Here is a 21,922-nt window from a genome sequence, read left to right as displayed (position 1 = left end):
CTCCTGAACCAGGCACTCAGCAGGAGGTTGGGTGCTGCTTGGGCATGGGGCAGGATGCTGGGTAACCCCATGCCCTGTGTGTCAAGGTGAAAGAAGCTAAAGTCACCGAAGGTGAAATAAACATTGCCAGAGAAAACTACCGGCCAGCGGCAGAGCGAGCATCCCTGCTGTACTTCATCTTGAGTGACCTCAACAAGATTGACCCCATCTACCAGTTCTCGCTCAAGGTAAATGTGGAGCAAGGAGGGAATTTGTTTGTATTGGCAGGACAAGGGCTGGGGGATCTTGGCGATTCGGTGTTGCCCCATTTACACTGCCCACAAAACACCTGGAGCTGAGCTGCCCTTTCCTCAGGCGTTCAACGGGGTCTTTGAGACAGCCATCCAGCGCACAACCCCCGACGATGACATCAAGCAAAGGGTGATCAACCTGACAGATGAGATCACCTACTCGGTCTATATGTACACCACACGGGGCCTCTTTGAGAGAGACAAACTCATTTTCATTGCCCAGGTTGTCTTCCAGGTAATGTGTGCAAATGTTTGGGGGCTTCTGTTGTAAAATACTGAACGCAAGTCCACGTTGGGTTACTCAGGTTACTTCCTTCTGGCTGCTCTGGGTGCTTGGTAGCTTCTCACCCAGCATGCAGCCCTGCCACATGCCAGGGCACCTGTGACACTCTGCTCTTGGCTCACCAGGTCCTGGCAATCAAGAAAGAAGTGAACCCGGTGGAGCTGGACTTTCTTCTGCGCTTCCCATCTAAGTCCGGCGTCACGTCCCCCGTGGACTTCCTGCAGTCCCAGGGCTGGGGAGCCATCCAGGTTGGTCCATGTGGTCACACACTGCCAAGGTGATGCCAGCAGAGCCCCAGCATGGCGGGTTCTGGGATCACCTGCAGTAAAGCCCTCCTGTCCCCCGCAGCTGATGAGACCCACCAGGTCTGGCAGCCTTGGGGTCCCTGAAGGCGAGCAGAGCCCAGGGGTGATTTCACCCTTCTCTGTTGAACCTGAAGGTGCTCTCAGAAATGGAGGAGTTCAAGAACTTGGACGGTGACATTGAGGGCTCCGCAAAGAGATGGAAAAAGTTTGTGGAGTCTGAGGTGCCAGAGAAGGAGGTGTTCCCCAAAGAATGGAAGAATAAGACGCCCCTGCAGAAGCTGTGCATGCTGCGGTGCATGCGGCCGGACAGGATGACCTATGCCATCAGGTGCCATGGCCATCTGCTGGCAAGAGCCCCATGGTGTCACCACACCAGCTGCACCCAGTGACCACATTTGTTCACAGCTCACAGTATGGTTTTATTTTTTCCATAGGAACTTTGTGGAAGAGAAAATGGGGAGCAAGTATGTGGAAGGAAGGAGCATTGATCTCTCTGAAGTGTACAAGGAGAGCAGCCCCTCCATACCCATGTTCTTCATTCTCTCCCCTGGTGTTGACCCGCTGAAAGATGTGGAGGCCCTGGGTGAGCTGCAGCCCCCTCCTCAGCCAGCACCAGACCTCAGGGGAGTGGCACAGCCCCATGTGCCTACCAGCGCCAACAAAAAAGGTGTCTCATGCCACAGTGGTTTCTCCCCTCCCCAGGCAGAAAACTGAACTTCACCATCGACAATGGGAAGATCCACAATGTGTCACTGGGGCAGGGCCAGGAGGTTGTGGCAGAACGGGCCCTGGAGCTGGCAGCCAAGAAGGGGCACTGGGTTATCTTGCAGGTGGGTTGGGGGGCACTGGGGTGCCCTACAGGGTGCTCAGCCCCACTGGCATCCTGCAGCAGGAATTTGGAGGGGGGAATGTGTGATTCCCAAGGTTGTACCAGAGGAGTGGTTCCTTTTGCAGAACATCCACCTGGTGGCCCGGTGGCTGCCAAAGCTGGAGAAGACACTGGAGCAGCACAGCTTGGGCAGCCATGCTGACTACCGGGTTTTCATGAGCGCTGAGCCAGCCCCCAGCCCCGACTCACACATCATCCCCCAGGGACTGCTGGAAGACTCCATCAAAATCACCAACGAGCCACCAACGGGCATGTATGCCAACCTACACAAAGCCCTTGACCTCTTCAACCAGGTACCCTCCACCTCCATGCCGAGGGGGTGAACCTTCATGGCTTTGCTATCAGCTGTTGATGTTCTTTAAGGAGCAGCTGAGCCATGTTCATGCAAACCCACCCTCATTTTCATTCCCCTGCAGGACACATTAGAGATGTGCACCAAGGAACAGGAGTTCAAATGCATTTTGTTTGCTCTCTGCTACTTCCACGCGGTGGTGGCCGAGCGGCGCAAGTTTGGCACTCAGGGCTGGAACAGGCCCTACCCCTTCAACAATGGTGACCTGACCATATCTGTTAATGTCCTGTACAACTACCTGGAGGCTAACCCCATGGTAAGGGACACACGAAGACAAGCAGCTTTTTTTTAAAAACTTCACCTGTTTGCTGCACTTTGCCTCCTCCTGAGGAAATGTGGCTTTGGCAGCTCCTCCTCTCCTCCCTGACAGGATGGGGGGTTCTCACAACCAAGACAAGGTGAACTCTGTGGGCAAACACAAGAGACACTTGGGACAAGGCCCCCTGTCTTGCTGCTCTTCACTTTGTCACCAAGCCTCTGCAGGCCCAGGGTTTGCCACTTCCCTGGACAGGACAATGCAGGAGACATGTCTGTGCAACCCTGCAGTTGTGTGCAGCTTCCATGGCTCTGGGGGAGTCCAGGGGAGCCACCCTGCAGCCCCACAGTGACCCTCTCCTTGTAGGTCCCATGGGACGATCTCCGGTACCTCTTTGGTGAAATCATGTATGGGGGACACATCACAGATGACTGGGACCGCCGGCTGTGTCGGACATACCTGGGAGAATACATCCGTGAGGAGATGCTGGAAGGGGAACTGCACTTAGCTCCAGGGTTTTTGATACCTCCCAGCTTGGATTACAAGGTAAGGGAGATTTATGCTGCCAATCTGCTGTGGAAAACCACTGCTCTGGATAGATGCACACTAGTCAGAGCTCCCTGATTCTAACCAAGGGGGAGGGTAGGGGGGAAAAAAAGTTTCAATCTCATGGAAATATCCTGCATTGCTGTAAAAATAATTCCTGTGGCCAGGGTGGTAAGGGAAAAACTTCAGTAATAAAAACCCATCCTGAATAAGCCAGGCCAGTGAGTCATGAAGCAGGGCCATGGCAGAGCAATGGGTTGTTGATGCTGAGGGAATGTCAGGCTCTTTGGAGCCTGCTGAGCTCAGCCCAGCACCTGTGTCAGGGGTACCACACGTACATCGAGGAGAACCTGCCAGCGGAGAGCCCCCACCTCTACGGCCTGCACCCCAACGCAGAGATCGGATTCCTCACCCTCACCTCGGACAGGCTTTTTCAGACAGTTTTGGAAATGCAGCCCAGGGAATCAGATGCTGCAGGAGGCTCGAGTGTCTCCCGAGAGGAAAAGGCAAGTGAAGTTTCTCCTTGTTTGCAGAAGCAATGAGACCTGAGAGGCCAGGAGGGGACTGTGTGGGGAGGACAAGTACAGCCTACACACGAGGGGCAGGAGAACATAACTTGTAATAATAACTGATTTAACATTGAAGAACAAACGTACAGATTGAAAAAAAAAAAAAAAGAAAATTAAAAGGTCTTCTTGCTGACTCTCTGGATTTATACTTAAATTTCAGAGCCTACATGGCTCCAGGTCTTACCTCTTTGCTATCAAAACAGCTGCAGCTTTTTAACACCTGAGAGCAGTTAGTAAAAGAATGGAATATTGGTAACAGAGGAGGAAGCACAGGGAAACACAAAGGCAAAAAAAAAAGAAAAAAAATCTTAACGAGTTAACTGTTAACCCAGCATTTTTCCTGAGGTGAGAGGAGTTCTATGGCATGTTCTTCCCAGGTGAAGTCAATCCTAGATGAAGTTCTTGAGAGGCTGCCAGAGCCATTCAATATGGTGGAGCTGATGTCAAAAGCAGAGGAAAAGACCCCCTATGTTGTAGTTGCCCTGCAGGAATGTGACAGAATGAACATCCTGACCCAAGAAATCAGGCGCTCTCTGAAAGAACTGGACTTAGGACTAAAGGTAAGAGTCCCAAACCACCTCCCCCTGCCCAATCATGTCCCAGGATGTGCAAATGGCTGGTGCTCACTTCAATCTTTGTCTTGACCAAAGCACTTGGCCACCCTTGCTCAGGCTCTTACACATTCCACCATGCTGTGTACAGTTTGAGACCAAACTCTTCCATCAGTCTCGCTTTCTTTGGATAAAACTGCCTGGATTTTTCTGTTCTTTTTCAAGGGTGAGCTAACAATTACATCAGATATGGAAGAGCTGGCAAACGCCCTCTTCTACAACAATGTTCCTGAATCCTGGACACGCTATGCCTACCCCTCTCTCCTTGGCTTAGCAGCCTGGTATGCAGATCTGCTCCTTCGGATCAGGGTGAGCAGACCTTTTGTGAAATTTAAAGCTTAGGGAGCAAGTGGATACCACAGAAGACCAGGAATCACCTCCATCAGTGTGCAGTGGTTAACTGGTTTATTTTTCAATATTAATTCAAGCAGCTTGAAGTACCTGAAGTGGCCTCTCACCCCAAGACTGAGAGCAGAAGTTTGAAAAGGGTTCACCATTAGAGCAGATCACTATTTCAAAATAATATTAGCTAACCCCATCCCAACTTTACATATCTCAGAAGAAAATTATTTAACAAAACACTACATGTGGCTTTGTTAAAAAAATAATAGCAGTATTTCCTGTAGTCCAAAATCAACAGTTTCAGTTTCATTGCTGCAATGGAATCTGCTGTTTACTCATCCCAGAACACCTCCATCCTAGTCTCCCCTACTGAAAGATGACCTGATGCTCATGTTAAGCTCAGGAAAACGTCAGCTTTTTGTCACATCACATCCTGAAGCAGATTCTGCTGCTCAGAGGCCATGCTTCCCTCTGAAGTACTTTGATATTTTTGCTTTCCAGGAACTGGATGTCTGGACAACAGACTTTGTGCTGCCTGCCTCAGTGTGGCTGGCAGGATTCTTCAATCCCCAGTCCTTCCTCACAGCCATCATGCAGTCCATGGCCAGAAAAAATGAATGGCCACTGGACAAGATGTGTCTGGCAGTGGAAGTGACGAAGAAAAGCCGTGAGGAAATAACAGCTCCACCCAGAGAAGGATCCTATGTGCATGGATTATTCATGGAAGGTAAGAGACCACATGTTTTCATAGATGTCTCAGACACTGAGAAAGTCCAGCTCAGCCTGAACAATCCTTGCCCAGGGCGTTTGTCTGAACCCGGCAGCTTGTGCACAAGCTCCGGGCGCCAGAGGAGGGCAGCACCCTCCAGGCTACCAGCAGAGCTGCACAAACCAGAAGCTGTTTTTGGGAAATTCAGACGAGTATCATGAACCCGAGGACCGGGCTGGCTAAAGCTACATGGTTCTAGTGAATTAATATATTACACCCTTATTTGATGTGGGAGTAAGACAAATCGGGAAGCTCAGAACCTAAAATAATTAACAGCTAAATCTTGGGGGTGGAGTGGAATGAGCTGGCAGCACCAAAGGGATCACTGACAGAGAGCACAAAGGACAGTGGTCGTGTCCCCACCCCAGCCACGCTCTGCCTTCAGCCATGCAACTGTCAGGCAAGCCCATGCTGAAGGGACAAGTGGGGACAGAATTTATTTAGACATCCCACACACACAATAAGGCAAAAACGCATCCACGAGGCACAGTGAGATGATAACCTTAGCCCTGATGACTGCAAGCCATGGCCACCCAATCTTCACGCTCCATCCAGAGCAGCTCCTTCCACTCAGCAGCAGTTGTGGGAAGAGCTGCTGGGATCCTGAGAGCTTCAAACTGCTGCAGGTGCTCGCTGGGATGTCCCCTCGGGTGTGATAGCAGACGCGCGGCTGAAGGAGCTGACGCCCCCGATGCCGGTGATCATCGTCAGAGCCATCCCCGTGGACCGCCTGGACACCAAGAATGTCTATGAATGTCCTGTCTATAAGACACGGATGCGAGGTCCCACCTACGTCTGGACCTTCAACCTAAAGACAAAAGAAAAAGCTGCTAAGTGGGTCCTTGCTGGGGTTGCTCTGCTGTTACAGGTCTAAACTTTTACTGTGGGAAACAGCAAATGCTTTTACTTGCAAGAAAAACCTCAAAGTTGTGTAACTTAGCCAAAGTTTGATTGTCCCAGAACTATTTTAGCAAAGTATCAATAAAAAAATTTCTGGAACTGCTGTCATGTGGAGACTGCTCTTAAAATACATGGAGTTTCTCATGACGGATACTGGTTTTCAACTGGTGGTTTCTGATAAAGCTCTGGTTGGGAGCCAGACCATCAAAGGGAACAATTGCATGCAACTACCCCAATTCCTTCCCTTCTCATAGCTCTGCCTTTCCTCAGCCATTTGCTTGAGCTAACTGAGCAAAAGATCATCAAGCCTGTGCAGGACATACTCCTGCCTAGACACATGAACCTATTTAGACCAGAAGGAAGAAGAAAGGTGCAGAGCTGACCCACACACCAACCTGTACAACCCAGAGGAAGGCTCTCTGCAAGCAGACCAGTCTGCTGTAGAGAAATCTAAAGTAGATTTCTTTTTCTTTCTGTATTCTAGAATCTACCTTTATTTTTAACAATAAATAACTTGTGTCATCAGCAACACCTACTAGGGTGGTTAGATCTGCTCTGGCCACCATATGGGAGCCAATACCTGTCCCTTTAGCATAGGTCACCAAAATCCTACCCTGTGGAAATATCTCAATAACAATTAGTTCTAAAACACTGTTGCATAAAGTCACCCTCACAGCTAGTGGTAAGAAAAGCCACACGAGTAGATCAGTAGAGCTGCTTGTTTCTTTTATGAAGTAGCAGCATTTAGAATAAATTACCATTAAGCTTTACACTTCTGCCTTTTCAGGTGCCAGAATTACCTTTTGTTGGTCATAGGAGGTCGTACAATATATATACCATCAATAAACTTACAGGGCAGCTCAAGCCTATGCTAGCACACACCTTTTTATGTGGCTTCCCAACCAATTTCTTATCAGGATATGTGCTATGATTTTCACTTCCCACTCAGGAACATCCAGAAATCCCATTGGCACCAGAAGTCCTCTTCTGCCCTCTCCACAATTCAGAAAGACACTTGTAACACACCATAACATGGCAGAACACACACACACCCCAGCAACGGAGGCCCTGTTCATGAAAATATACTGGATGTGTGAACTCCAAGTGTCAAGGGCACACACTGAGGTGTCAGCTGTGCACAGCACAGAAAAAACCTGAGACAGATTCCACCATGCTCAGATGGGCCATGCTCAGATGGGCTCCAGTTACTGGGCAGTCCCACAGCCAAGCAAATCCAGGATGCTGTATCAAGCAGAAAAGCAAAACCAACTGCTCTTATTAAACATTACAAGGTTAAAAGCAAAACACTGGTTGGATTAAAAGGGGAAAAAATATTTCAGGTGTTCCAACAATGTTTCTCTTAGATGGTGAAGATCAAATAAACACAGTCCCTAACAAACAAAATTCTGAAAGGGACATTTCAGAAATGGAAGGGTTTTTTCTATGCATGGGAAATACCCTTGTATGGGTTCTCTTTCACTGCCCCTTCCAGAAATTCTAGCAGATGAAACTCAGCACAGACCTTGAGCAATCATTCCAGTCAGTGGCAAGAACCACAACAGAAAAGAGGTCCCTGTTTTTTCCCCACATGATCTGTTTCTTCCATGTGATAAAAAGTACTGCAATTATTAACTGTAGTCATTGCAATATAAATTCTCCATAAGAGTGACAGAAAACTCACCCAAAGCAGCAACTTTTCTTCTTTCAAAAGAAATTCTTGATCAGAGGCGTTACCAGCTTCACCCACAGCTTCACATAACGATTTGGCTGCTCAAATGTTGATGATGAGACTACACTTGAGCAGAGGTAAAGCTGCTCCTGCTCCTATACAGGAAGAGGAACATCAATCCAGTGAATCCTAAGTGTTAAATTTTATAATGGGTCTTAAAAAAAGCAAATTCTCAGACAAAACTGTCCAGGGATCATGCCACAAGGATGTAGCATTCCTCCCACAAGCCTGAAGTTAAGAATCTCATTCCACTCAACACAACTGACAGAGGGAGTAAAGCACCAAGACAGGGTCTGCCTGTCCCACTGACCTCAGGGCCCACCAGTCAGCTACATAACCAACCTCAAGAGTTACCAATTTAAACCCTACAAAGAACAATGGTGGAAGGTTTTGCCTTTTCTGTGCCCCACAGCAGCAAGAGCTCTGAACTTCCGTTTCTGAACAATCCTAAACCCCTGGCTGTCATTGCCAGAAAAGGAAACCTCACCATCATCTCAAGAGACTGCCTTACGCAGCTCTTTCTAGACACAGCTCAAGCCCTGTGTTTCCAAATGAATATGCAGTCCTGATTTCACCTAAATTACGAGAAACACTTGGGCTTCTCCAGTGTGTACACAATCCTGCTGGAGGAGGAAATGACCCATCATGATGATAACACATGCGCACATTGCACCTAAAGCAGCTGCCTGATCAAAGGTGGAGGTGGCTTTCTTATCAAAGCCCATTAGGTTTCTAGATTTCCATCTAGACCATCTACTGTAAATCTGTTCATAGTCTTTTTTTCATTAACTGAGTTCTCACAAACAACAGAAAATGCTCTGCACTGTTTAAATTCAGGGTGGAACAGGGAAGCGATAACCAAGCACTGGAAAGTAACACAAAAAAGATTGAATAACAGAAGGAAGACATTTGTGTGCTAAATCAGTCTAATTTTAGAAACCTAAAATGCTCCAAGAGCTACAGTCAGCCCTGCTATGAAGATCCTGCACCATGGTCACCCGATACAGTGAAGTCATCCCATCACTGGATCAAGACCACTTATTTGAATTAAGTCCAGCTCATTCCATGGAGCACCCACAGACACCCAGACCACTGAAATTTCTTCCCAAATCTCAGCACACTTTTGTAAAATGGAACTGAATGTTACACAGGCAAAGTGATTTCATGGCAGTGCACCAGCAATGTATTAAGTCTTCTAAACAAGGATCACAGAACAGCATGCAAACAGCCAGACTCCAAAACAGCTTCCAGCAAATGGGAGCAGTTTTAAGCCCTTTCAATGAGATCATTGCAGCACTGTTTGAGAAAATTCTTTTGTCGTATTTTCATTGATTCTCCCCTTCCATTAGAAACAAGTAGAGGCAAGATATGAATTGAAATATTCAAGCAACTCTTCCAGTAATAGAATTGTTTTTGATTAGACGTCCTCTGACTCATCCTCTGGAAGCACCCTGATGCAAGAGGGCAATTCCCATTGATCTTGAAGGCGACTGACATGCCAGGGCTGGGCTTAACAGAACACATTTCTGAGATCCCCAAGTCACACCAAGAGGCTCCAAGCTCATTTGTTTTGTATCAAAGCACTACATGAGAAACTGACTGGGACAATGTCAGTTCCAGCAGAAGCTACAGAGGCAAGACAGCTGAAGAACCAGCCATGATTTGGAGCAGCAGCAAAAGTGCTGACCAGTCCATGCTGCCTAATTGAAAACAAAAGAAAAACACCAAAAAAAACCACCCCAAAACAAACAAACAAACAAACCTCTGGGACATGAATATTAAACCACTGAAAAATGTTTGTGTCAAGATTATATAATGTATTGTTCTTATTCAGGATCACAGGGCAACCCAACCAGCCTAGAAATCCTCTCTTTTTAGACACTACACTCAGACCCCCTACCTTTGCTCACCCCACAGCCTGTGGGCAGCCCCCCAAAAGCCAGCTGATTAGCATTTATATTCCTACACGGGATTTCCCAAATGCCTGAGAAGAAAAATCCTCCAGGAGCCCAAGATGAGCAACTCAGACGTACAGACCTCATTACCCTAGGGCATGGTGTGACCTTGGCAGTGCCCAAATGTTGGGGACAGGGCCCCAGAACATGCTGAGTGACCAGCGAGCAGAGGAGAGCCAGCAGATCCTCTTGGCACACTGTCTCTCAGCATCCAGTGCCTGAGCACTCCCCAGACTCGAGTTCACCGGGGACACGTTCGTTCCCGTTATGGCCTTCATTTCCCAGAAACAGGCACTTGCAGCAGGCATCTCATCAATAGTCACTTAACTGACAGCTCTGTGAGACTTCCTACGCTCAGAAGGGTTTGAATTATTGTAGCTGCAGGTTTTTATTGCGACTGCATCATCAGCATTCCCTGTGTGACCAAGAGGCACAACATCCACATTACCTTCCCGGCATCGGCCACTTACCTGGTGGAGCTGCTGCTGCAAAGCTCTGCTTTCTGTCACTATGGCAACCTGAGCTTCCAGGTCACGATGAACTGATCGATATCCAAAATTAGGAGAGCCAATGAGAGTCAGGCAGGGAAAGTCACTCCCTGCCAGGTACAGCCAGAGGCCTGCAGGAAAAACAGAAGAAAGGAAGCGTGACAGACAAAGGAAATGACTAGGGTAGCCATAAACAATTGCTTCACTTAGAAGAAATGAATTAAACATGTTAGATTACAGTAACTATAAAAGACCACGACACACAGTGATCTTCCTTGCAGAGGGTCAGTGTCTCTGGTGCAGCTCCCCGTGAATCCTGGGGTGCCCTTGCACAGCCTGCACTGTCTGAACACAAGTGCCCTTAAACAGGGACTGCAGCAGGCTCAGTGCTGCCACAGGGACATGTTCCTCAGTGTAAATACACAGCATGAAGGGTCCCCAAAATAATCCAGAATGAGTCACTCTCATTAAGTTACAGGTAGTTTTGCACCACTGCATCTCAGAAATACTGAAATGACACAAGCTGTAAAGGAAAAGCTGGACCAAACACCAGCTCTGGGCAGACAGGCCAGGCCTGCAGCAGTCACCTGCAAAGCTGGCAGCAGCAGTGTCACCATGAGCAGCCCACCTCCTGGGACTACCCAGGACAGTGACATGAAGAGGCATCTGCCTGCCCTGGCATGAAACAGAATAGTGAGAGAAATGCGAGTTATTACACCCACTCACTTCCTGAGGAGACACCCAAATAGGATATCAAACTTTGCCAGGACCTGAGACTCAAGTCCACTGACAGATGTGTGCACACAGAGCTCTGACAGTGCAACAGAAGTGAACACAGTGCACCCCAGGAGTGCTTTTCAAGCACAAGATGGAACCATCAGCCTGTTAGGAGCCTGTTCTCAATCAGAGCAGGAGAGAGCAGCGAGGCATGCCCCAGGAGAGCCAGGACTACTGCCAAGGAGAGGCCATGCAGCCATTCCCTGTGTATAAATGGATCCAAGGAGTGTTTGCTCCCCACTTAGCAAGGCACAAGCACTTAGAACAGCCATGGGCAAGTTCTTGATAGAAGCTTTTGCTTATCCCTGCTGCGAGTCACACAAAGACTACAACACAAAGAAAGTGTAGCATAAAAACCACCTAGTCCTTAAAATAGCAGCAGGTTTCCTAACTCAGCCCCAGAGCAGTTCCAAGAATGCCTTGAGTAAGAAGCTGCCGATTCACCACTGGTTCCTGTAACCTCCTCCCCACCCCCACACCACACACACTCAGCAGCTTCGATGTCACTCTCAGTTACAGCTTCTGGCTGGGAGCTGGCACTGCCCCCAGCCCAGCAGCACCACTGACCCTGCCAGGCCTGACACCCACCCCCAGAGGGGCAGGAGCACAGGCACAGGGGCACTTGGAGGGCCACAACATGCTCCCAGGTGGCACAGAGGTTGGGGGCAAGTTCTGTCACCATGACAGTGGCCAGGGGCTGCAGGTGCCCTGGCACAAGGCTCCCGGCAGCAGGACAGACACACCGGGCAGCACGAGCAGTCCTCAGTCCTCCTCAGCTGAGGAGCCTTCAGGCCCCAAAGCCTTCAGGGTGTCTCTGGCTTTACAGCCACCTGGCAGGATCTGCTCAAGCAGTGACTCACCTTTCCAGGAAGGGGAAATGTGTTTCTCAGCCACTATCCCAGGGCAGCGATGTGGGTTTAGGGTTTATCTTGGAGGGAACAACCACCTGCCTGGCACTCTGCCACCTGACACCTCCACAGAAGGGACCCTAATCCTACAGGACATACCTGTGTCAGCCACACCACCACACCCAGATGGGGTGCCCAGCAGAGCCACTCCTGCTGTGGGGTTTTCGTTTCAGCACTCTGAACCAGGCTGCCACAGCTGCACTTGCAGCAAATGAACCTCAGGGCAGTGGGAACCCTGCTGGGTAACTGTGTGTGAGATAAATTTTAAGAGGAGCTGGAAGGGTCTACAAACCTGCAGCCACAGTGTTTGGTGTATATCAGCTAGATCCTACAGGAGACTAAAGGGTTTCCTTCATCTTAGCCCAAAAAGGAAGCACTAATGGGCACAATTTGCTGCTAGGGAGCTCACATCCTCTTCCAGGAGCCAAACTCCATGTGCAAGTGCCCTTCATCTGTCTCCAGAGTTTCCTCCTTTTCCCTTTTCTGCCCTGTCCTCTCCTGCACATGTACTTCATGACTCCTGAAGGAGGAAACTGAGTGAATCAAAGAGTGACAAAGGGCGGAGCATGCCAGAGAAGGGAGCTACGAGCTGATCCTTCTGGCACTCCAAAGAGGAAACAGAAAGGAGGCAAACATCTGCAACTGTTCTTTCTGCCAAGCTCAGGGGCTGTGGAACTCCTTGAGTCCTGTATCCCTCTCTCAAACAGAACACCTCACAGCAGATGGAGCCCAGAGCACTTCAGAAGGCAGAGCTGGCCCCAAAAGGGAGTGACTGCCACAGGCACTGTGGTAGCCTGGAAATGCAGCCCATGACTTCTGAGCCAAACCACAAAATCCCACTCAGAGTCAGCAGTGCTCAGCAAGAGGAGGAACCTCTGAACCACAGGCTGCTTGAGCACGTGCTTCCAGGAAGACAGGCCACACAGGACTTCCCAGCCAGGCAGCCACCTCCTCAGGCTGCCCTGGATTGCAGTAAGGGTTTTGCTGCTCCAGTTACTGACTTACTGCAGGAGAGGCACAACCCTGGCTGGAAACATTTGGAGTTTCAACATAGCAGCAGCCTCGTAACCCTCGTGGTGTTTTCTCTCCTCAAGAACAGGCCCACTCAGCAGCTTTCTCTGCAGCCCACCTCTGAAGAGCCCTGCAAGGAGCAGGGATGACAGCAGCATCCCCACAACCCTTAGCAGTTGCTCTCCTGAAACACACAGCAGGAGAACTCCAGGACAGGAACAGGCTGGAGCCCCATGCTGCATCCTGCCAGTGCCCCACAGTTCTGGAACAAAGGAGCTGCCCCTCTACACCCTGCAGAGCACAGAGGAAACTGCACATTAATTAGTGCCAAATTAAGTCCCTTACAGTAACTGAGGTGTCCCAGGAGACCAGAGAGCTACCATGGGAAGCGGCACAGTGACATGGGGCACAGCTCTGACCACAGAGGGTAAGAGGAGAAGAAGATGCTGAGGAACACGAGCAAAACCAGGAGACCCAGTCTAAGAACCTGGGGTCTTCTACAGAAAGCCATGATGGCTGTATCTATTATTTTTATTTATTATTACCTACATCTGTTAAGCAATAATAATTTCTCAGCAACTTCCCCTCCAGCTCCCAGAAGGCACATGGATGCACTGATTCACTGTGCTGTGCTTTCCTGCATGCCACCAGCAAAAGCTGGTACAAATTTTTCAACACCCCACAAAGGATCATCCCCACAAATTCTGTCAAGAGACAACAGTGTCCAGAACCACCAGGGAGCCACCACCAGCTCCTGCTCCTGCCACACATCCCACCCTGACACCGGCAAGCTGGATGTAAGAAACTGAATCACAGCTGTGACCAGAAACACAAAACACATCCAGATGCTTCCTCTTCTGTCACATCAAGACAGTGCCATGCTGACACCACAGGGACAATTCTTGTATAACCTCTGGGACAACATTTGCATCAGGCACGACATAACTTTGCATGGCTGGCTCCTGAGTAATCCAAGCCTTCCAAGTGAGATGTTGGAACCTGGGCTGAGTGCTCTGGAGGTGAAGCCCAAGGTCAGCACCCAGCCATCTCCTGTCTCATTGCACAACCCAAACACACCCAAGTCTCAACCCCCTTCTGGACAAGTCCTCTGGGGACATGGACATCTTACCTTTGGCATGGAAAGTCCACCCAGCCCTAGAGTACTCCTGCAGCTTGACCCTCTCCTGCTGGTGAAGGTAGCAGACCTCACTAAAAAACTGGTGCTCAATGTAAACATAGGCAGCAGGGATGGCACCTGCCACCCCTTTGGCACCGAAAAACCCATTGACCTCTGGTGAGGCCAGGAGAATGCGGTACTCAGCCCTGGTGCCCAGAATGAGGTCCATGTAGGCCTGGGTCAGGTTGAAGTAGCCAGTGGTAAGGTATATCCTGGCATCCCGTTCAGCCTCTGTCAGCAGTGTCTCTGTGACCATCTCATCTATCTGAATCCCAAAAGGTTTCATTTGGATTAAGGGATAGATCCAGGTGTCAGGTTCTGGCTTCAGCTCCCTAGATGCTTGAGAGTCTTCCTGGGGTAACAAGGAGCTGCCTTGCTGGCTGCTGTGGAAAGTCTTTGCATGAAGAAGTTCTTGCCGTGTCCTGGCAGAGTTGATCACCTCCATGACTCTTTGATTTGCTGTCTCACAGTAAGCCATCTTGTCTCCTGCAGGGAAACCACCAAAGAACTTGTCTGAGACCCAAAGGTGCCATCACCCACTGTGTGGCAGGAAAAAGCCATCCTGGAACCGTGACTTTCACTCCTCTGGATCACACCATTCAGCCAAATAAGACAACTCCCTCCTACCTTGGTAGGGGTGAACCATCCCCTCCATCATCTGGACTGTATCATCTTCCTGTAGTTGCAGAGACACATCTCCAATCGCATCCACCAGCTCGGTGAAGAAGTCTGCAATCTCAGGAGAGTCCTGCAGGAGAACATAGCGGTCCTGGCGGTTGGTGAAGTACAAATCACTCAGGTTTGCTCTAGGAGAGAAGAAGAGTCGAGTTCCAGAACAGAGCATAAGCACCTGATCCTGAACACCTCAGCATAGGTCACAGGTCTCACTCTGCACATAACTGGCCTAAAGTACAAATTGGCCATTTCCTTTTGAATCATGAGAAATCCTTATTTTTCCTTTCACAGAAGAATCCCATGCAGAAGAGCTATGGTCTCTCTTCCATCTCAGAAGAGCACTGGTATGGTCACTACAGACAGGACAGATGCAAATACCACAGCTCAGACTGCCCTGGTGGGACACATAAACCCCACCAAAGCCCAGCTGGATGAACTATGGCAGGGCCTGAGGAGGCAAGACTCACCCACTCAGGATCACATCATCATCAAAGAGATAGACTTTGATGTGCTGTAGTCCAATGGTCTCATTAAAACGCTCTGGAATCAGGAGCCTGAGAAGCCCACGCAGGTTTGGGGTGTGGAAGAGGGACACACGGACTTGCTGGGGGAATCGCTGCAGCAGTGGGATCAGCATCGTCCGAGAATTCTTCCGGCCTGGGAGACAAGGGGAGTTTCACACCCAGCACCACACCAGACAGGACACATACACCACAGCTATGCACCACAGCTCCTCAGCTAGGAGCTGATCATGGAATGAGCATCCCTCTCCCTGCTGGCACTCCACAGTTTTTCCTTTTTGCTTTATTCTTTTAAAGTCACTTTCACTATGTCAATATTGAAATTAACCTCCAGAACCAGAAACTCTTTGATGAATGGGCCTTGGAAACAGTCACTGAGCAGGTCTGATACCATTCAAGCTGCTTAATCAAGACACACCTTGCACCAGTGACACACGCTACAAAGAATCAATACAAAAGTTTCTGGTTAAGTGTACTGCTAGTTCCAACAATTCCCACTTTCCTTTAAAAATAAAAATATAAAACAGATCATGACAAAGAAAGGTAAATGCACAGACAAGTGAACAAAGCAAACAAGCAAGCACAAGGCACAGAACAGAGTTTGGCCCTTTTCACTCCTATCGCCCATTTTTAGAAGAAAAGCTGCTCAGCTTGAAGGTTTCTGAGAATAAGTAGTTACAGGTATACAAAAGGACAGTTTTTGAGAGGTGTGACTTAAGCAAGTAGGTTCAGTCAGTCAAGACAGCCCCTCTCTGAAAAGAAAAAATAAAAAATGTTATCCAGCCTAACTGTAAAGTAAGCCTTTGAAGAAAGCAAAGCATTGCAATATCTACCCCGAGATCCCCTTGTGTAGTCGAGGAGAATTGAAACTCTGAGGCTGGGTGTTCCTTCTGCTTCCAGTGATTTCTCCAGTGTTTCTTCTAAGCAATCCACCTGCAGAGAGAGATTTCTCTGCTCATTACAGAAAGCAAATAGAGCTTTATGAGGAGTGCTCAGCAGCCAGGAGACTGGTGGCCATGAAAGCTTCCACACCCACTCAGGTCCTTCCTAATCATGCAAAACACTGCTGGTTTAGACTGTGCATCTGCCAGGCTGGCATCCTGCTCCATCAGCCTAGAGCAACACACAAAAGGGCATCAAGGTCACGTGTGCACATTCTTCAAGCTTCTGAACAGCAATTAATTTTTGCAGAAAAAGTCCCACCATCATTCCCAAAAGCCCCAACATCATTCCCAAATCATATATTTGCTTTCCAAAGCAGAAAGCTTGGTAGGAGTTCACAAATGATGCAGAGGCAGATTTACTGTTGAACCCCAAGGCTGTTTGTCATATGTAAATCCCAACCTCGTGTACAAGTCCAGACAAAGCCAGGCACAAAACCCCAGGCAGGACTGTCCACCTTTCCCCTCCTGTGGAATTTGCATTCTGCCATAAGAAACTGGGCCAAGGTCAGGCTGCTCCCTAAAGGTCCTAGAGAATTATTTTGTTTCTGGAGGGATGGACAGGAAACAGAAAGGGTAAAAAACACGAGGCAAAACTGAACCCTGTAAAGGCCGAGAACTGATACTACATTCTGACACTGTCCTGGGAGGACAAACCACAGCACTGCACACATACAGCTGCAATCATGGTTAAGAAAAATGCCCGGAAAGAAAAAATGTATCCATGATCCCACAGTTCCAGAAAAACCCCTTTGAATACTCTGCCAGGGACCTCCCATGGTCTGAAAGACTCAGGCTCATTATTCCATGAAAAATTTCAGTAGTTCCATGGCTCTGTAAGAGGCCCAAAGTAGAAACTCCACACACCTCCCAAATCCCTGCCTCCCCCACCCCAGTGAAGCCAGGAACCATGAGACAACCCTCAAGGAGACAAGAAAACACATGTGAGTCCTGTATGAGAGTTTTAAGGACATGAGAAGCTCACAAACACACCTCTCACATGGCAGGAACAGGATACCCTGGCAAGGGTCAGCATTTTCTGTCTGCATGAACTTTCTCACCTTCCCAACCCCTTTCCACTCACCAGCTCCTGCTCCAGGAGCCCTGTTCCCAGGTACAGTGAAGCCATCACCACTCGCTGCCTGGCTGTTTTAATCTGCACCTGAGAGGAGCAAAAAAATAATTTCATGTTAATCCTTGGGCCCTGTGATCACCAGGAGCTATGATCCCAACCAGGGAAGAGCAGAGGCTTCCCCAGGGAGAGTCATGGGTGCCAAACCAGAGCATGGCCCCTCCTGCCTTCAAGTAGAAGGCTGAGCTGGTGACCTGCAGAAACTCCTTCCTCACAACTTGCCTATGATTCTCCACAACCACTGCAGCTCCCAGAAAACATTCCCACAACTTGGAACCCACAACTCACCTTCAGGAGTTCATAGAATTCAGCTGGGGATGAGAGCACCTTGACATGCGAGCTGGAGATCCCAAACTCCGGAACCAGATTCCTGATCCACTGGAACCTGTGTGCTCCTTCTGGACAAAGGGAACATGGTGGGGCTGTGATGACAGGAACAGGAGGGGTGAGCAACGGGGCTAGGAGAAGCCATGATGATCTGTGAAAAGAAAGATGGAGAAATTCTGTGTGCTGGAGACTTTGCTTCACACAAACAGCCTCCAAGTAGGCACAGAGAGAGTTGCATCCAGGGCCAACACACTGTAAGGATCCACAGTGCCAAGAACACCTTTCCACAATCCCAGCTGAATCACTGAAGCCAAATCTAGAAATAGAAAAACACCAAAAAAGTGTGGGAGAACAGATCTTCACATCATTAGCTCCTTCCCCACACTGGCAGGGGAGATGAGGGGAAATGACTGGTCAGAGCAGAAGCACAGGAGAGGACACTGACTGGCAGCTGCAGAAACCAAGCCTGTGACCTCTGCCAAACACCCACAGACCAGGCATCTGGTGGTGCTCCTGCGGCACCAGCCAGCCCTGTCATCAGTCACTTCTCAACTGTCTTTATCACACACACATCAGCTCTGCATGGCCAGCAGTCACTTTCATGTCCAGCTCAGCTCTCTCTCTAAAGAGCCATTGTTTCTATTTCAGGTAAAGACATCTTAAAAATCACCCTACATGCTTCCTAACCAAATAGAAAAATGTCGCAACCTTCAAACTTATATATAAAAAAAAATAAATAATAAAGATCCACAGCATGCAAAGTGCCCTAGTGAAAGTCCTAGCAAAAACATAGTCACAGCTCCAGAGCAGCCACTCAAGGGTTGTTCAAAAACACAGCGTGTGTTTGAGCAGGTACAGAAACACCAGCCAGCCCTCATCAAGGATACCACTGGCATCCTGCCCAGGCACCCAGAGAAGGTCAGGACTTCTCCTGCAAACTTCCAAGTACTTGTAAGGGAAACAGCTGGAAGCTCCTTCTTTCAAGAGAAATTTCTGAACAAATTTAATTCCTTTGAAGTCACTTTGGGAAGAAACCAAGTTACTGCTAGCAGTCATGCTTTGGGGGCAGACAGGAAGCAAATGGTATCTTGTCTTCTCGTGCATGCAAATTCATCAAGTCATACAATAATCCTTGGTAGGAGTTCATACACATGACAAAACCACATTTCAACACAATTAGCAGCAGCAACTCCCATGAGATCCAGCAACAGGCAAGAAGAGACTGATCTACATCCCCAAACCTGACAGAAAACATTCTGGTCTGCAAATGCTACTTAGCGGAGTCAGGACAGAACTGTGGTGGCTGGTCCCATCCCACAGGAACACCAGGTCCCTCGGGACAGCAGACAGCCACCATCTTATGACCCATCCTGGTGCATTCTGTCACCACCACACACCAAGAAGAAACTTGATTACAACCTTTACCAGAATTCATCTCGTGGAACTTTTAGGTTTCACCACAATCCAAAGCCCAAATGACCACAGATTCCAGGAAGATGACTTCACTCGTTTGGTTCATGATAAAACACTGGATCCTCACAAGGTTTCCAAACACCCTTACACAGAAACCAGACAGTTTGCAGCTTGTGTTTCCTGGAAAATCCACTGGTTTGTCACCCACTATTCATTGCAACAGAAATCTGGGTAAATTTGTGCAAGGATTTCTAGGGTGGACCAGGCTCAGACTTGATGCCCAGCAGTTACACAGTCCCTCTCCAGGCAGAGTTCCCAGTGCTGCTGAGGGAACCCATCTGCACCCCCAGCACTTTGGTCCCACACAGCTATTGATATCCAATAGCAACCAATTCACAATTCCCAGTACATCTACACTGTTTGATCTTTTAATCCAATACTGAAGTTTTAGAATTTATTTAGCCTTGAGAGCCTAAGCCTTCTATAATTGTCAAATAAATCAGTATTTTGCTCCTGCCTACAGTAACAAGGGCACAGCATCTACTGAAGCATCAGCTTCTACCCACCGGTGGCCAAAATTCTCTCAGGTGACTCCTCAAGTACAGCACAGTGCTTCACTGTGAGCACACAGCCCTCAGAAACCATGTCACATTATGAAGAAATCACAAAAATTCCATACTTTGACAAGCCAGCTTTCAGAGAAACCAAAAGTCAGGCTGGGGAAAGCCCTTCCCATGTACACATCATTGAGTTAACAGGAAAGTGAAAACAGAACTAAATGGCACCACCTCTGATCTTTCCAGCATAAAAAGCTGAGTCTAAATATAAACAAGGGGGGGTTTTGGTATGTTCTATTTTTAAGAGACTGTGGGTTTGGTACACAAACTCATGATGGAGCCAAAACACTTTTATTCACTATAAAACCTCATCACCAGAGGTGAAATTGCCGGGCACAGGGCTGTCCTTTCACCCACACAGACATCACCAGGCAGAATTCCTGAATTCAGAGCCCTCTGTCCAGGGCTGAGTCTGGTTACTGATCTGCACTAAAACACACCAATGAAACCCAAAGAGAAGTCATTTCCTTGGCTTAGCCAGGAGCAGACTGCAGAGCTGAGAGAGATCAGGGAGGGTGAGCACAGCACATCTGCTGTTAGGGGGGAACTGGGAGCAAAGCCATGCCAGGACATGAGATGCACATCACCTCCACACCACCACCTTTAACTCATCCAGAAGATTGCATCAGACACCGTGCTGACTAAAACCAAACACAGAATCCTTCCAGCGCCCTCTTCCCAAGAACAGTGCAAAGTGATGCCCAAAGAGTGGGAGGAAAAGACAGTTTTTTAGGCTTCTTCAAAGCGTTGTGTCTGATTGCTTCTGACCCCAGGACGTGACTCTGAAGACAACCTGATGGTTTTCCTTCAAGGTCTGGTTTTAGGATGAACTGCTAAACAACAGTGGGTAAACAAAAGAACCAAGCCAGAAGAACAGAGGCCGCTGATGGCAGTGTGGTTGTGTAAAGACTGACGGGAGGAACCACAGTCGGAGGCTGTGGCTGCACACCCCCCACAGCACCGAGCGGCAGCGCTGCCTGCCCCGACCCTTCGTCTCCCCGGGGAAGGGAGAGCGTGGGTGATGTACAGAGCTCAGCAAACGCAGCACATCCCTTGTCCTAGGACAGGCTGATGGCCCAAGGATGGCCTAAAGAGCAGGACCAGCCCTGCCCCTGCCCGGCCTTTTCAGTAGACGGCTGACAGGCGATCACCGCAGCCGCTTCTACAGAACGGCCCGGCCACAGCTGGGGGCAAGGGGTCACCTCCTCCCGCACCGCGGCGTCTGTAACGGGTGCGGCGGGGCACAGGGAGCAGGAATGCCCAGGCGAAGGAGAAGCGGCGAGCGAGAGGGCAGTACTGGCCGGACGGGCTTTCCCGGATAACGCGAGGCCCGGGGGAAGGTACCGAGGGATGTCCCGGCCCCTTACCTGCGCGCGCGGCGGTCGCGGCCGCGGGACAGGCGGTCGGAGAGGCGGCCGAGCAGTGCGGTCAGCCCCAGGCGGCCCCGCGGCAGCCAGGACTGCAGCCGCCGCCACAGCGCCGCGCCCCCCGCCGCCGCCATCGGCACAGCGCTTCCGCTTCCGGCCGCTGCTATGGCGACGGGCCTGCCTCGCGCTTCCGCTTCCGGGTCCCGCCCCCGGCCGCGGGGTTTGTCTGTGCGGGCAGCGGGCGCTGCTCAGCCCGGACTGCGAGCGGCTCCCGGCCCCACCAGGCGCGGGGACTGTGGGCGGATCGGGCGGGGCGTCCACAAACAGGCGGGACGGCTTCCCACGCACCTCCCGGCGCACTCGGGAAGCTGCAGCCCCGGCCCCCGGTACTTAGTCCCGTCCCGGCAGTGTCAGCGCCCCCCACGACGCGGCGCGAGCCGGTGTTTGCCGCTCCCCCCCCCCTCCCCACGGGGCCGAGCTCGGTGTGCGGCCATGGAGGGTAACGCCCGTCCCGCAGCGTCCCCGCGGCTTCCCATGCCGGGCAGGGCGAGACAGTCCCCGGGGGTCGCGGGTGCCGCGGTCCAGCCGGGGCTGCGGGAAGCCGGCCCCGCTGCGTGGGTCCCGAAGGCCTCGCTCGCCCCCAGCCCGAGCCCCCCGTCCCGCCCCGCTCCCCGCCCCGTCCCTCCCACGGTGTCACCGCCCGCCGCGGCACGGCTCCAGCGCTCGTTTGCATTGCAGCCCAGCTGGTTCACCGCAGCCTCACTTCCCAGAA

General features: G+C 50.1%; 2 protein-coding genes across 2 annotated transcripts in view; one reads left to right on the top strand and one right to left on the bottom strand.

Moving 5' to 3' along the window:
* Positions 1–6,215, top strand: part of DNAH17 (dynein axonemal heavy chain 17) — a 30,207-nt gene extending 23,992 nt beyond the window's left edge. The window contains exons 67-80 of the mRNA XM_071764593.1: positions 87–227; positions 355–525; positions 699–821; positions 1,013–1,206; positions 1,313–1,461; positions 1,581–1,708; positions 1,833–2,060; positions 2,184–2,375; positions 2,742–2,921; positions 3,245–3,427; positions 3,868–4,050; positions 4,267–4,410; positions 4,945–5,170; positions 5,839–6,215. Coding sequence (XP_071620694.1) covers positions 87–227; positions 355–525; positions 699–821; positions 1,013–1,206; positions 1,313–1,461; positions 1,581–1,708; positions 1,833–2,060; positions 2,184–2,375; positions 2,742–2,921; positions 3,245–3,427; positions 3,868–4,050; positions 4,267–4,410; positions 4,945–5,170; positions 5,839–6,086 — 2,490 coding nt within the window. The 3' untranslated portion in view covers positions 6,087–6,215. The remainder of the gene's footprint in view (positions 1–86; positions 228–354; positions 526–698; positions 822–1,012; positions 1,207–1,312; positions 1,462–1,580; positions 1,709–1,832; positions 2,061–2,183; positions 2,376–2,741; positions 2,922–3,244; positions 3,428–3,867; positions 4,051–4,266; positions 4,411–4,944; positions 5,171–5,838) is intronic.
* PGS1 (phosphatidylglycerophosphate synthase 1) lies at positions 4,484–21,323 on the bottom strand. The gene is made up of 10 exons (XM_071764592.1): positions 21,151–21,323; positions 17,715–17,904; positions 17,379–17,456; positions 16,187–16,286; positions 15,300–15,489; positions 14,785–14,963; positions 14,110–14,643; positions 10,267–10,415; positions 7,794–7,936; positions 4,484–6,020 (listed from the first exon to the last, which is right to left on the bottom strand). The coding sequence occupies exons 1-9, from the start codon at positions 21,282–21,284 to the stop codon at positions 7,817–7,819; spliced, it is 1,674 nt and encodes a 557-aa protein (XP_071620693.1). The 5' UTR covers positions 21,285–21,323; the 3' UTR covers positions 4,484–6,020; positions 7,794–7,816.
* Between the last annotated feature and the right edge of the window lie 599 nt (positions 21,324–21,922).

This window comes from Heliangelus exortis, chromosome 20, assembly GCF_036169615.1.
Source record: "Heliangelus exortis chromosome 20, bHelExo1.hap1, whole genome shotgun sequence".
NCBI classification, from domain to species: domain Eukaryota; kingdom Metazoa; phylum Chordata; class Aves; order Apodiformes; family Trochilidae; genus Heliangelus; species Heliangelus exortis.
This window is presented reverse-complemented; position numbering and strand designations above follow the sequence as displayed.